The 16463-nt window shown below is 43.7% G+C and overlaps 1 protein-coding gene across 1 annotated transcript in view; it reads right to left on the bottom strand.

Annotated features, from left to right (window-relative positions):
- Window positions 1–16463, bottom strand: part of MYO3B (myosin IIIB) — a 388457-nt gene that overhangs the window by 99100 nt on the left and 272894 nt on the right. Inside the window, exon 29 of the mRNA XM_027591480.2 lies at window positions 11525–11609. Coding sequence (XP_027447281.1) covers window positions 11525–11609 — 85 coding nt within the window. The remainder of the gene's footprint in view (window positions 1–11524; window positions 11610–16463) is intronic.

The raw sequence follows: 16463 nt of genomic DNA, 5'->3' as shown, positions 1-16463 counted from the left end.
CAATTGGATCTGAGAATAATATCCTTACACTCCCAGGAGGAACAAACTAAAAATAAAAGACAACAAGGTGCTTCCTGCCAGTCAGTAAATCTAATGAGCAAAGGAGATGCCTCAACCTGGCGCTGGGTAGTTAACCGTCAGCCTGCCTCCCTCCACCCGGGAGCAGCCATGTGGTTCTCAGAGCTAACAGCTGCCAAGCAGAACCCCCCAGATTAACCCATAGGTGGTGTTGAACCACTTCCCATTAAGATATTTGCAAAGCAAACAAAAATGATAGCCCCACTCTGAGTGCTGGGAGCCGGCCAGGAGCGCTGGCTGTTCTTGTTGACACAAAGAGCTCTCCCGGGAAGGTCTGGGCCAGAGCAAGAAAGCCCATTCCTGCCTGCATCCCCAGGCTGTGTTGATTTTAGGCCATTAGAATCTTGGTAACAGGGTCTGTTTATTATCTAATTTCCCAATCACAGCGGTCGCTAGGGCCCTGTTTCACCAAAGCTCTCTATTCCTGTCTTCCTGACCTATGCCATTCAGACGAAAAGAAAAAAATTCAACCCTCCTCCTGTTTTGTCTACTCATCAAGGAGACAAGTCTGAGAAGTCACTGAGATACACACAGAAAAAGTGTGGCATTACTACTGTCAATAGCTTCTGTGGTGAACACTTGCTTAGGTTCCTTCTTAGGTTAAAGTGACTGGGGCAATGCTAATGGGAAATGTGCTGGAATATTTGTGCCCTACAGGTAGAAGCCAACTGCCATTGAATTCACAAAACACACTTGGAGCAGAAACACTAATATTTTTTCCTCTTAACCCAAAGAAAATGAAATAAAGTTAATAACATTGTGGAAATGTACAAAGTTGATCCGCCTTCAACCTCAGCATTATAATCTAGGTTTCCTTAAGTGTTGATGATAAAACACTTTTATGCAGAATTCATTTTTACACAAATTTTGTTTCCTGCAATACTTGAGCAAGTTTTCTTTTCTCAAGTTTTTTTTTTCTTTCTTTCAAAATAGGCTCAATATGAAAAGGTATTTTTTGTCAAAAACTCATTCTGAGCCTGAATATCACAAGGGTATGGGTGAGGATACCAGCAAAGTAGGTATCAGAGATATATGGAATTTCTAGAAATTCCTACTCTCACAAAATGGGTAATGTAGGATGGGAACGAGGGGTAATGAAATGGTCAGAAGAATTTGCCAGATTTTGTCATTACTTGAAATTGTCCTTTAGATGAGAAACCAGAACTTTTGAGGTGTAGGTATCAACTGTATAAGAAGAGAGACAGAGAGGTTGAGAGAGAGAAGGAAAGAAAGAAGGAAAAGGAGAGAGCTAAAGATGGAGATTTCTTTAAAAAAGTAGAGGCATCATCATTCTAAAAAGTTGATTTTTTTAAAGAAAGGAGAGCTATTTGACATTTCAAGTACAAAGTTAAAGAGTAATGTTTCAGAATCTTAAACACATCATTCAGTTTTAGATGATATTTATCCAAATAAAATTAAATGCCACTGGACCAAAGTTCTTTGTAAATGTTCAAGTTTTCCAGAGAGAAAGTGAATCCAACTTTGCAGGTCAACTCTGCAGAGTCATGCCATCATTTGCTGACAAGCATCCTTTGCTGATGGCAAATGTATTCATGTCCTCAGGTGATCACATTAAAGGCCTTGGTGGGGTGGTGTTGTAACTTCAGCTATACGTAAGATATGTTGAACATACCAGAAATTGGTTTTCATGCCAAACTGTCCAAATCATTTCTGAAGATGCTTCATGTTTGTCTGAGACACCAGGCACAAAACACTGCCTTGAAGTGTGGATCTCATGTGTTGGGGGGTTGGTCAGAGAACCCAAGTCAAAAATGTGTTCTAACATTATTTCTGCTTAAGTTCACTATGTCTGGATCCTAGCAACCAACCCTAATTTTTTTTTTTTAAGTTTTTTTACTCATTTATTTGAGAGAGAGAGATAGCTAGAGAGAGCACGAGTGGGCGGTGGGCAGGGAGGAGAGGGAGAAGCAGGTTCCTGCTGAGCAGGGAGCCTGACACGGGGCTCGATCCTAGGACCCTGGGATCATGACCTGAGCTGAAGGCAGACATTAACCGACTGAGTCACCCAGCTGCCCCTGAACCAACCCTAAATTAAGATATTAACCATAGATACTTACCTGCCAGTAATTGAGCTTCATAAAGAAAACACATAATTAAGTATCTTCCAAAACTGGGTCTTATTTTTCAGTTAGGCAGTTAGATCCATCATAGAAAAATGAGACAATGTTAACATTTCCCTTCACTTATTTTGTTAGCTCTGCTAGGTTTCTGAGAAAACCAGATTCCTAATTTATCAAAAATTAATTACTATATTCAAGTCAAACTCAACATAAATAAAGAAGCATTTCTTGAGGTCAAACTAATTAAATTTACCTTTGGATCTGACAGAAATAAAGAAGATAGTAGGAAGGGAAAAATGAAGGGGGGAAATCAGAAGGGGAGATGAACCATGAGAGACTATGGACTCTGAGAAACAAACTGCGGGTTCTAGAGGGGAGGGGGGTGGGGGGATGGGTTAGCCTGGTGATGGGTATTAAAGAGGGCACATATTGAATGGAGCACTGGGTGTTATATGCAAACAAAGAATCATGGAACACTACATCAAAAACTAATGATGTAATGTATGGTGATTAACATGACATAATAAAAAAAAGAAAGAAAAATTTAAAGAGCACATATTCATTCAGCCATTCATCAATTACCTTTATGCTTATGATGGCCCATGATTCTAGATCCAGATTTAGTTGAATCATTCAGAAGTGAGTGACAGTTTCAACCCTGGAGTTCACTATCTCATGGAGAATATAGTAATAACAGTTAATGTTTTTGTGCATTTACTACAGGCTAGGTAGTCTTCTAAACATTCCCTATAGTTTTTTCTCACAACAGCCATAGGAGGAAGGTACCATTATTAGACATATGCTTTAACTTGCCCAAGGTCATCGAGCTAGCTGGACACAGACCTGAGCCTAGACAGAAGCAATCTGGCTCCAGAGTCTGTAGCCTAAATTGCTTCCTCTGCCTGCATGGTGCCTCTGCACACACTGGACAGGAATCAGACTCAGATGCTGGTGGGGCCAGGCCATGAATTAAGCAGGCCATGAGTAGGTATCAATGAACAAACAATGAATCATGGAACACTGCACCAAAAACTAATGATGTAATATATGGTGATTAACATAACAATAAAAAAATTAAAAAAAAAAAAAAAAAAAAAAAAAAGAAAGACAGATTCTACACGGTTCCAGCAGACTGCTGCTTAGATACTCCAATTTTTCAAAAGCCATCAGAAATTTGGATTGTTCCATGAAATCTATTTTTATATGTTGGAAACTAATTAAGAATTTCAAAAACATTGTGCAGGCCAAACAAAATATGTCTGCAGACCATATTCTACCCAATGACTGTACGTGTACATCTTTCAGCTTATAGAATACGGTCCAAAATATTTTGTGCATCTTTTAAGCCTCCCACGTCTTGGCTCCCATCTGCCTTCTTGCCTGTTAGAGTACTCTCTGCATCACGCCACCCCCACCCCTGGCCCCTCAGCCTTCGTCCCACTGGACACCTCACTTTCCCAGAGCGCCCCCTGAACATCCTGCCTCTGGACCATGGCTCACTCTTTCTTCTGCCCGGGATGCTCTTCTAGCTTTAGTCTGCTTCAAGGCCCTGCAGGTAGTGCCACATGTGTGATAGCATGAAGGCCGGGTAAAATATCAACAGGTAAAGAAGGAACTGGCAAGGAAATTCTATTCAGAAGGAACAGCAGGAACAGATAGACAGAAACAGGAAAACAAAAGACATATTGAAAACCACCAAACAGCTCCAAATATTTTAAAAAGGGGCCTCCAGTCTCTGGAATCTGGTCCTATAAAGAGAACTTGGACTGCTGACATTCCTGACATCCACAATCCTTCTAAAAGGCTCCTTTGCATAAGGATCACTGATGATTTAAGGTTTGTTGAAATAGTTCAGATAAATATTTATGTACAGCCATAGGCAAATCCACAAGGAAAAATATAACTCAAAACAGATTTTTTCCCTGCAGCTCCTTTCAGCTGGTGATAAGGTTTCTGGCTTCAAAAAGGTTTTGAATGTGACCAATTAATATCTTAAAAATCAAGAAACTCTAAGAAGGCCCTAATAATTGAGTAAGTTCTGAAAGTTATCATTTGAGGGTGTGCCCCTGGAATCCTGGCCATACTGGCAAGAGTGAGTCAGGCCCAAAGTCAATCTCAGATTTATCCCTGAGATAACAGCCAGGACCACAGAAAATAAATTGGGATCTCAAGTTAAAGCAGAGAGTGAGCATTGTTCAAAGTTTCTAAAGGGCTGGAATCCTCAATGCTTATTTTAGTCTAAAGCCCTAGAGCAAAGCCAGAGGGATGTTGACCCTTCCTATCAGGTTAGCTTTATAGTGACCTTTTGTTTTTTTAAAAATTTTAAAAGATTTTATTTATTTATTTGGGAGAGAGACTGAGAGTGCACAAGCAGGGGGAGCGGCAGAGGGAGAAGCAGGCTCCCCACTGAGCAGGGAGCCTAACACGAGCTCCATCTCAGGACCCCGAGATCATGACCTGAGCCGAAGGCAGACGCTTAACCGACTGAGCCACGCAGGTGCCCCTATAGTAACCTTTTAAATACTACTATTACTACCACTATTGCTACCACTTCCATCACCACAAGCGATAGCAGCTGGTCTTCATCCCTTGAGCATTTATTACACGTCTAGAACTACGCTAGTTCCCTTCCATAGATCATCTCTAATCCTCACACACATTACTGTTTTGCAGCCCAGCATATTGAAGTTCAGAAAGATGAAGGAATTTGCCCAAGACTCATAGTTTATAAGGAGCTGAACTAAGGTTTAAACCCAGGACTGTCACCAAGGCCCATCTGCTTTCCACCCAAATGAGATAACACACAGAGTATCTTTCACATCCTCAGTGCTTCATCAAAGAAGGCCACCACCTCCACCACTGCTCCCATACCTGCTGCCTACCTCTTTCAGGGTCCACATGAGGTCCTCTACTGCTTTAGTGCATTGACTTGGCCACAGCGGTAGAAAGTTTGCTGGAGGGCTAGCCTCCTGAGGGGTGAAATGGAAGTAGAAGGAAAACTGAGCATGGGGACTGAAGGGTGGGAGAGGAAAGGCCCTCTGATCTGTAAGAAAAGTTTTGTTTTATCTTCTTCGCAGTGCCACATATTTCTGCAATGACCCCCCCATGCAGAGTGTTTGTCAAGATATGTGGCAATCTGTACTTTCACAGCCCACACGAAAATCTGGCCCACAGTCGGGCCTGACTGGGAGGCTGTTTCTCTGGCTCATCGATTCTGAGGTCAGCCCAATTGGCTCCAAGCCCCAGAGCTGCAAGGATGACACACGGGAGAAATATGTGCTCGTTTTCCCCTCTCGCGAGGTGCCAGCTCTCCTCGAGCCGCCTGAGTTGTGAAGATTCCCATCCCTCTGAGTCTGAATCCTCACTCAAGTGGCCCACACGAAGCTTCTCTGGAGGTGTGTTACAAGGTGCCGCGTAAAAACATGTGCAGCAGCATTATCAATCTCCTGCCTCCCTTACAGGGGCTGCTTTTTATAGGACAACAGGCTGGCTGGGCTAAAGAATGTCAAATAAAAGCCTTGCGAGAGCTTTGCCATATGCAGGCCAAATTAAATTAAGGAGCATAATCCTCACTATTGTACTTATCAGCATTAGAATAGAGGATTACCAACATGGGAACAAAGCCCCATGACATAAAAGACTATTTCCTTTCTGTCATTCACTGTACACAGTTACAGGCTCATGGAGGAAGAGGGGCGGAGGAGTGCCACCCCAACCACTCATTTCTCCTGTCAACCTGGAGTTGCCTTGTCCTTAGCCAAGTTAGCTCCCACCCCATGGTACACAGATGGGAGCATCTTCTCCATGAGGCTTTTTTTTTTTTAAAGATTTTATTTATTTATTTGAGAAAGAGAGAATGAGAGACAGAGAGTACGAGAGGGAAGAGGGTCAGAGGGAGAAGCAGACTCCCCGCTGAGCAGGGAGCCCAATGCGGGACTCGATCCCGGGACTCGATCCCGGGACTCCAGGATCATGACCCGAGCTGAAGGCAGTCACTTAACCAACTGAGCCACCCAGGCGCCCTCCATGAGGCTTTATCCCAAGACATTGGTGCTGGAATTTTTCCCACCAATCATAGAATGACAATTTTATGCCAATCAGGGTTTATTCCTTAGCTTGCTGTGATTTACGATTTGTTACAATGACAGTTATAAAGAACAAAGAGCAGAAAAAAGCCATGGGCTAAGCATTTGGAGCCTGGAACCTAGACTGGCAGCAGAATGTAACAGTATCTCAAAAGTTTCAGCTCTGGAGTCAGAAGACCTGCATCCAAATCCTGACTGTCACTTTACTAAGCCACATTGGCAAATCACTTGTAATATCTTTTTTTTTAAGCTTCCACAAAGGCAATTTATTAACAGAAAACAGTAATTTGAGGAATCCTGTTCACAAACAGCGACCATGGCAACCCCCCTTCCCGCAGGTACTGTCGGGGGCGGGGGGCTGGTGAGGGTAACATCCTCAATCCACCTGATCTTCACTCCTGAGCAGGCAAGGACTCTGAGGGCTGACTGGGCCCTGGGCCCAGGGGTTTTGGTTCTGTTTCCTCCTGTGACCTGGAGTTTGATGAGATGCTCAGTGACTTGCCCCTCTGGGCTACATCCTGGGCAGCCGACATGGCAGCATAGGGAGAGGATTCATCTGGGTCAGCCTTCACCTTCAGCCCACCAGCCACATGGTGGATGGTGTCCTTGCCAGAAAGAACGGTGACATGGACAGAAGTGTCACTGAAGGATGCAAAGATGTGGCAGACACCACACACATTTTGCCCTTTAGCTACCTGAGGTCCAAGGCTGATGACCTGTTTTTCCTTCTTTTCCTTCCGCTTGGAGGTGCCATTTCTGCACGTCTTCTCCAGACTCTGACACCAGAAAGCAAATTATTTGTAATATCTTAATGTCAGAAATTATAAAATGTGTACCTCTTTCATCAGGTAGTTATATAAGGATTAAATAAGGTAGCACATGTAGAACACTTAGTACAGTGCCCAGGAATTTGTTAAGTGTCAAATGTTAGTTGTTTTTATTGTTGGAGAGAGAAATGCTGATTTCAAACCCAGACCTGCCATTTATTTTCTGTGTGACACTGGGTGACCCTCCCGATTAGCTGATTAGGGGCAGGAGTAGGTAAATCTGATACGTCCAACTCAGCACTTGTCTCTAGACCAGCATGTGGGACCTACTTATCTTAGCCTTCTCTGATTTAGTTTACTTATCAGTAACATGGAGTCAGTAATACCACCCAAAAGGCTAGGATGAGAATCATGTGAGATCAATGTGGGAAAAGACCTGGACTCACAACAACTGTTGAGTGAAACTGAATGATTATGTTGTTCTTATTCTCAGCAATATTTCTTGTCATGTTTGGGTCTTTTTTACTCTTCCTCTGATTTTACTTTCCCTTTATCTTTCCCTGGTACCTATCTGCTCCCATCACTACCCCTTCAGGACTCTTCTGGCACATTGTGTTGGTTGGTTCTCCAACCCCTTTTTTCTTTGCCTACTCTCTCCTGCAAAGCTGCAAGTGCCCATGCTCGCATTCCCAGCTTTCTCTGTTGCTCCCGGGCACAGCCACCTCTGCAGATTGGCAATCACTGGCCAGTGAGATGCAAGGGGTGTCCTAGGGACTTCTGGGAAACAGAGAGAGACTCCCGAGGAGAGCCCCCTTCCCATCCATCTCTTCCTGCCTGCTTTGGACATTGCCATGTGAGGAAATGATGCTTGGTGCTGCTTTAGCCACCGTGTGACCACAAGTGGGGGCACTGCTGATGCACGGAAAGTAGCAGAGAGACGAAAAGGGCCCACGTCCTTTCTGACATCTCTGAGCAAATGAGCCAGCACTGGAACTTCTGTGTCCTGACCTCTATCCTGAGGGATTCGTAAACATATTAGTTGAAGGGTTTGTTAATTACTGCTAAGAGCATCATCATTGGCATGACTTAGCTTTCTTCTTAGTCTGCCATCTCTTACCCTGGCATTCCCCCCCCTCCCCACCTTGGTTTCCTTCCTGTCAACCCCTGGGTTGATCCACAGGGCACTGAGGTGATCATCAAGCACAGAGGGCAAAATGAGACCCCTAGCTCCCTGGGGCAGGCATGTCCTATCCGATGAATTATTCTTGATCCTATTGTTGCTGTCAGCACCCAAAGACTGAGCAGGAAGAACATTTCTTTCATAAAAATCTGAGCCTTAAGAGGGGTGTTAGAAGTCGGCTCAATAAACTTATTGAGTACCTACTGCACGTATTGGAAATGGGGAGAAGATTCAGCCCTCACCTTTGAGAAGCTGACCTGCTCGCATACAGTCAACCACAACACCAGGCAATACATAAAAAACTGCAGAGAATGATAAACCAAAGCGTGATTTGTTTATCACCAGGACACTGTCTGTTTGGGACTTTGTGAGCTGTTACTGCTCACAATGTCATAAGGAGCTTGTGCCAGAATGTAAATCAATTCATCACCAAGTACATTGTTCAGCTGAGCTGATATTTTTTTCATAGCAAACTTTCTTGATGCAGAAAGCAGTGGGTTGATTTACATTCTGATGTAAGTTCATTATCTCGTCGTGAACCAGGATTTTGAGTAGTTCTGTTAAAATGAACTACAAAGGTTCAAGGAACATTGAAAAGAATTGAGGTCTATATGGAGTAAAGGGATATGCCAATGTATCTTGATGAGATCACTAAGAGCTGAACAGAAAGGCATGAGCAGAGAGAACAGAGGTAGATGCATTGGTAAAACAGTAAGTCTGACCGCACAGGGTGCATTTCGGGACATGCTGGAGGTGATCTGGAAGACAAAGTCCAGCAAGACAGAAAGAGGCTTGATATGGCACACTGAGATGTCTGAACCTCTTTTGGTCTAAAATGGGAAGCCATTAAAGTTCTTTGAAAAGTCAGAATATGCTTTAGGACAATTGATCAGGTGTCAGAAATAAAAGCTGGTCTATAAAGACGAGAAGCAGGAGAGAGAGAAGGAGATAATGGCAGGCTTGGACCAGGGAAGGACGCTAAAAAAATGACTGGAGGTGGGGTTACGTGAGAGGTAGGGATCAAAAATGACTGCCGGAGAGAAAAACTGACTGCCAGGTTTCAAGGCTAGAGTCACCAGAGAGTGTTTGTACAACTCACCACAGTAGGAGGGTCAGGCACAAAAGTTACTTTGCTGGGGACTTTTCTGCTGAGGCCCTGGTGTGTAAATCAGAAATACACGGCCAGCAGGGTTGGGTGTGGGAGAGAAGGGTTCAGACAGAGACCTGAGAACCATGCTCACTGAGCTGAGAGTTGATATCAGAACACACCAGTGAGAGAGGATATCACCCAGGTGAGGAGTAGAGAAGAAAGTCAAAGACCCGGAGAACTACCTCATTTCAATGGTGGGTGGATGAGAAGGATGGAGCCAGAGAAGACAGAGACCAAGGATATCTTAGAGGAAGAGCCTGAAGCCTGCAGGTCCACAAACATCCAAGGAAGAGGGCAACCTGAGGCCAGCACGGCCCATGGAACGGATGCTGCAGAGTCTGATGAAGATGAGGTTCTAGCAACTGGGAGCTGAACTTCCCAAGAGCAGTTGTAGAGACACGGGGAGGGCACAGATCAGATTTCAGGATCAAGGAGGGAGGGGTAGGTGAGGGCATGAGGCAGCTGACCTCGATGTCAGTCTGAGATAGTCTGATAGTAAAAGTAAGAGGGAAGCCAGGGCCAAGAGTAGCCTTTTTTGTAGAAAGGGGAAAGGTATAAGCAAAAGGGAAAGAGACAGCAGAGAGAGAAAGCTGTGAAAGCAAGTGTGGGCTAACTGATGGGGACAGGGCCTGGAGGATAGGACCTCGAATGAAGGCGTTAGTTAGCCTGTGCAAGGAAAAGACCTGTAGTCTTTTGAGATGAGAGCAAAGGAAGAAAGAACAGCTGAAGAGAAAGAGATTCTGAGATGCAGGGAAGTGAAGCTGAAGTTGCTCACAGACTGCCCTGATACTGTGTAAAGTCAACCACCAGCTGAGGTTGAGGGGAGTCAGGCTTGGGCTGGAGCCAGAGCCATTTCCCAAACTGGTTCACTGACTTGTCCAAGTCAAACAGCTGGAAAGTGTCGGCACTAGGACCAGAACCCAAGTCTTCCACCTGCCAAGTTCAAGGGTCTTTCTGCTGCATCAGAAATTCTAAACTTTGTTATTCTAGTATGATGTGATAGGCCTATAATATTTCCTCAAGTACCCTTGGATGAGCTATTCTGTTGGGAAAGTAGTATACTTTATAAGCAGCCCAACAATTTGAGACCACTAGAGAAGTACTGATAATATAATTTGTCAAGTCTCAAAAATATTAATAAGAAATCTCAAAAAATTAAGAAATATTTTTAAAAATTACAAATCAAAACCACTTCTTTTTCCAAGGGAAAAGATGCAAAGAAGCTTCTAATGATCTGCTTCTTTCTCCAAATCCTGGAGTAAACTTTTAATGAAAAAGTCCTTACAACTGATTTAGAGGAAAATATGAAAGGTAAGCTTCATTCTAGTTAGACCATCCCTTTGCCATGGTCCACTCCTTCCTGTGGTTGTGTCCCCTTCCTGGTGACATGTATGACAGGGCCTGAAAACCTTTTCTGGGAGAAGGTAGGTTATGGAGATGTCCCTGAAGGAATTGGAAGCCTAGGAGTTCCTTGAGTCTCCAATGCTTGATGTCATGGGCTGGCCTGGCCTGACTTAAGGGGACCTGAGCCTACATTTAGCAAGGGACATTGTCCTCTGCAGACCTGAGTAGCTCCTGTGTACACTGAAGATGGTTAATGATGGCCCTGGGCTCTAATGCTCTACTTATTTTGAGTTATATTTAACTAGAAAGTGTGGGTAAACAGGAAATGATACTCCCTTTTTGCTTTATCTTAAACACAAGGTTTTTTTTTTTTGGAACATTTTGGGCTGGACAATTCTTGGTTGTGAGGGGGCTGTGCTGTGCATGGTAGGATGTTTAGCAGTATCCCTGGCCTCTACCCACTAAATGACATTAGCACAACTCCTCCCCTAAAGGTGTGACAACCAAAATATCTCCAGACATTGACAAATGTTCCAGAGGGAAGAGGGGCAACACTGTCCCCAGTGGAGGAAAACTGCTTTACCCTAATGAGACCAAGTACCTGTTTTACCATGAAGAGAACCCAAAAAGCAGGACTGTGTTCAGGTTGCCCTACAGAATAAAGACTTTTGCCCACAGAGTAATGACTTCTGACCTGGGAGAATCTGATAAAAAACACTTTTTGCCTCTACTCTCTCCAACTCACCAATATAAAACACTGTTAGGAATACTTCTGTTTCACTGTCCATTGGAACAGAGCACCCGAGTTTAAGACTGGGAACACTATGGATAAGACTCACCGATTTTTTTCAGTGACAGCAGAAGAGTTGCTTGAAGTCTCTGCATGGCCACTGTTGAATTCTGTTTGTGGACTGCTTTTATGATCTATTAGAGGCCCTCAGAACGGAGAGAAAACAAACAAGAAAACAAACAAAAAACTTAGAGATCTATGGCTAAGTTCAGAGGCAGGGTTAGGTTTTAGCTCCCATCCACACTCCGCAGCACCTCTCTCCCCACCCTCATGCTGTTGTGCAGCCTTTATCTATGACACGTTATCAAGACTGACCTGTTCTGGGATCCCAGCCAGCAAATTGGGTAAAATAATTCACAGTTATGGGAAAACAAGCTACCTTTCTCCAACAATAGGTAGACATAGTGGACAGAGATTTGATGCCCTCGGGAGAGGTCGACTGCCATGGTGGTGTGCAGGAGTTGGAATGGCAGTAGGCTAGACAGCAGAGCAGCTTCCAGTCCCAGCTGGGCAGGACAGGGCTGCCTGCTGATGCAGAATATATATCAGGGAATGGATTGTCACGATGTGGGTAGGACAAACTGTAACTAGGGAATCATTCCTGGAGTAACCCATTTCTACATCGTGAATGAGGGCAGTTTACTGCTTCTCAAGAGTGGGAGTAACAAATACAATTCCTCCTTTCTGTGACCATGGCTGCCCAGCCATAACTAATCAATCATGCCCCTGTTTTCCACTAAATCTTAATTCAGGTTCAAGTTCCTTTTTTTTTTTTTTAGATTTATTTATTTATTTGAGAGAACGCAAGCTTACTTGAGTGGGGGGGAGAGGCAGAGGGAGAGAGAGAGAGAGAGAATCCCAAGCAGACTCCTTACTGAGTGCAGAGCCCATGGGAGGGGGTGGGCTTGACGAGGGGCTTGATTATGAGATCATGACTTGAGCTGAAATCCTGAGTCGGATGCTCAACCGATTGAGCCACCTAGGCTCTCCAGCTTCAAGTTCCTTTTTTTTTTTTTTTTTTAAGATTTTATTTATTTGACAGACAGAGACACAGTTAGAGAGGGAACACAAGCAGTGGGAGTGGGAGAGGGAGAAGCAGGCTCCCCACTGAGCAGAGAGCTTGATGCGGGGCTTGATCCCAGGACCCTGGGATCATGACCTGAACCTAAGGCAGACGCTCAACGACTGAGCCACCCAGGCGCCCCCCCTCAAGTTCCTTCTTAACATGCTTTACATTAGTGGTTCCCATGGTGCAGATGCCACGTGATCATGACTCCATGAGGACAACACATGAAGCATCAACCTCAGAAAGTTGGGCCCCACTCAAGACCTAGTGAATCAGAACGTCCAGTGGTGGGAGCTGGCAATCTGTGTTTTTAACAGATTGGTGACCTGAATCCATGCTGAAGTTTGACAGACACTGCTCCAGATCAGTGATCCTTAATCCTAGCTGTATATTCAAATCACGTGGGAAGATTTTAAATATGCCTAAGTCCAGCCCCTAGAGATTCTGAAATCGACCTGGGGTAAGATTGGCATTAATTATAAGAAGCTCTCTGGATGATATTAACGTGTGGCCAGGGCTGAGAATTACAGTTTCACACAGTCACTACTAATCAATTAGGATAGGGGAGAGACTGCACCTATTTGCTGTCTTTATTTCAGGTCATCTAAAAGCATCCAAACCAAAATATAAACAGTGAAGATAATCTGTAAACTTGGCAATTGCAACATACTGCAGAAGATGCAAAAAATGTATAAAGTTGGGGACGCCTGGGTGGTGCAGTTGGTTAAGCGTCCAATTCTTGGTTTCGGCTCAGGTCATGATCTCAGGGTCATGAGATGGAGCCCCATGTCGAGCTCTGTGCTCAGCAGGGAGTCTGCTTAAGACTCTCTCTCCCTTTCCCTCTACTCCTCCCCTCCCCCACCCCCAGGCTCTTTCTCTCTCTTTCTAAAAAATAAATCTTTAAAAAAATGTATAAGGTTGAAGTTATAATGATTGAACATACAGCATGACAAAGAGTGCAGAAAAAGAAATAGAGAAATCAATAGTTTTATGTTGTCTATTCTGGGAAGAGGAAGCTCTGATTCTATGTTATTAGTTTGGTTCCTTAGACATAAATATCTCTTGTGTAAAAGAAATGCAATTCTTCAAGGTATCAGTGATAGATAAGACCATCTGTTGTTGTTATTATTATTGCTATAAACACCAAAAAAATAAAGATAAAATTTTAAGTGGAACATTATTATATTTTTATTTTTACACACACAAAAAAACATTATGACCAGTGAAACAGCAATGTTGAAAGAAGAAGAAAAAAAGAAATCAAGAAAAATAGCTTCAACCTTCCAGAATTTCATTAACGGATTCTCTTCCCTCTCTTCCCTGCAATCTCTTGATTGACCAACTCCTCCAGTGAGAGGATCAGGCAGGTAGGTTTACCCCTCCTGGAGATTCTAAAACAGTGTTTGGCCTAAGCTCACTTGTAATACTATGAAAAGCAACATAAACGCAAGAACTGACTTGAAAAGGAGAAAGAGGAGCCTACTTCAGGGGCACAAATAACTCTGCTTCCTTATTAGGAAGGAACATTGACAGGAATAATCTTTAACCTTGTGCTCGGGTCCAATTCGGCAGAACCAAGAGCTACCACGCACTGATCAAAGCCCAGATGGTATCACCCACGTAGAAAGCTGAGATTGCTGTTGTCTCCACCTATCTGAGATCTTCAGAATAAAGAGGCACAAGAGCAGCTTAATAGTAATTCAGAGAGGAAAAAGCAAAGCAAGAAAAGATCACCAAGCCCCTTTTGGTTTGGGACTCTCAGGAGAAAGGTGCTATGTCCACCTCCAGAGAGGAAGCTTCAACATCTTTCCTTGGAACTTAGCAAATGCCCCCAGTTACTTTGCCTCGGTTTCCAATAAAAGCCCACAGAATTTCTGTTCATGTAATTGAAGGGAAAACTTATTCCATGTTTCTTACTCATTTACACTTCAGTCATCAAAATATTGATTTTTAAGAGTTATTTGAAGTATAAAAAATCAAACAGAAATCTTACAGAATATTCTTAATAAAGCTTAGATGAAGTCTGTTCCTCCATCTCCCAGCTTTGCCTGAAGAGCAGGGAGAAGGATTTGAGTCAGAGTAAAAACATAAACTTAAAAAAGAAGGAGGCCATCAAACTATTGAGTTCAAAGCAAAACCCAATATTGTGAAATATTTTTAAGTATGTCCTGGTGACAGTTGGAATCATCTGGCATCTCTTTGGCAGATTAATTGCTGAACAAGGAGATTGGAGAAATGAAGATATGGAGAAAACCAGAAATGTAAAATAGGGTGGTCATTCTAAGTGAACAGATCGAGTTAAAAGGAGTAAGACCAGTGACATGGCTGAAAAAATTCAATTATGAGCTTGCCCAGCAGACTTGAGGTGTGTGCAGATGGGGCAACAGAGGCTTCTCCAGATAGGGGTCTCTTCTCAGAGGACCATCCCTAAGTATTCCAGTTCCATGAAATAAAGCAATTCTGAGAAGGACTTCTCTGAAGGAGTTGAATCCTTCCAAAGTCGGATTGAACTCAATGAGCCATTCATATTTCCCAGGAAAGTCAAGCCAAGTCTCCACTAGACCATTTTGGAGTAAGATGGAAAGGCATTTGGCCGAAAACATGGGAGCAGGCAGTGCAAACTCAAGTGCCTTTGGGGCCACCCAGGTAACATCAATGTGCGCACTGTCAGGCAAAGAGAGAGGGAAGTGGTGGGGTATGTGGTGAACCAGAGAACATATGCCCCACCTAAAGACATTTGGGTTCAAAGTTTAAAAAAAAAACAAAACAAAACACTGTGTCTGACCAAACAAAACACATCTGCAAGGTGATTACACCTATAAGACCTCCTATTTGTGACTTCTGCTAAGGAGAAAGGGTCTAGGCCATGAGTCAGTAAGAGTTTAGGCGTCCTGTTTTTGAAAATGAAAAGTGTGTGGTTGTCTCCGCCCCCAAGTCTCCTAAAATTTAGGAAACACTGCCGCTCCCTGGGCTGCCCCTCTCTTCCTTCTCTCCCACTCCCTAACCTCCCAACTCCAAGGTAAAGTCCCAGTTCTGTATTTCCTTGAAACAGAGGCTGGGAGGCAGATTCCAAAGGAGTGAGAAGTGCCCAGAAACTCTTTGCTGGGTCTGGCAGATAAACTGCAAACTCTACTGTGAAATCCAGAGCAACTCATCTGCACATTTCAGAAAATCCTGGCATTAGCATTAAAGCCATATTTTTGAAAAATCACAGCTTCTTCCAGTGGAAGTCCAGAAACTGCAAACTGTAAAAAGGGAAGATTCTAATATTTTTTAAATGTTTAAAAACCACTGACTTAGTCTGTCTAATGTTCTCACTTTACAATGATGTTAACTAATGGAAGGCGGCTTAGACCAGATAATCAAGTTTTAATTTCTTGCCCATGGTGCTCCTCCCCACCATAAATGTTCTCCATCAGTTTGAGATCTATGGACCAATGCCAGGATCATAAAAAGACCTTCTTTTTTTTTTAATGTTTTATTTATTTGAAAGAGAGAATGAGAGAGAGAGAGAGAGCACATGAGAGGGGGGAGGGTCAGAGGGAGAAGCAGACTCCCTGCTGAGCAGGGAGCCCGATGCGGGACTCGATCCTGGGACTCCAGGATCATGACCTGAGCCGAAGGCAGTCGCTTAACCAACTGAGCCACCCAGGCGCCCATAAAAAGACCTTCTTGAGAAGCTGAATTTTCATAAGTCCCAAGGTAGATCAGACAGAAATGTGTCAGCGTCCACTCCAAGAGGAGTTGAGGAGAGGCAGTCAGTAAGGAGAGTCACAACTAGACCAGTTTCCCCAGCAAACAGGTCAGTGGGCAGAGAAGCTGAGATTATCTCTGTCTATTCTTTCCCTTTTGTGAAATAGCCGATCAGGATCGCCTGTAAGGCTGCCCCTGAATTTAATCAGCTGTCTCCTATTGAAAAACA

Source organism: Zalophus californianus, chromosome 3 (genome assembly GCF_009762305.2).
Source record: "Zalophus californianus isolate mZalCal1 chromosome 3, mZalCal1.pri.v2, whole genome shotgun sequence".
In the NCBI taxonomy this organism is placed as follows: domain Eukaryota; kingdom Metazoa; phylum Chordata; class Mammalia; order Carnivora; family Otariidae; genus Zalophus; species Zalophus californianus.
This window is presented reverse-complemented; position numbering and strand designations above follow the sequence as displayed.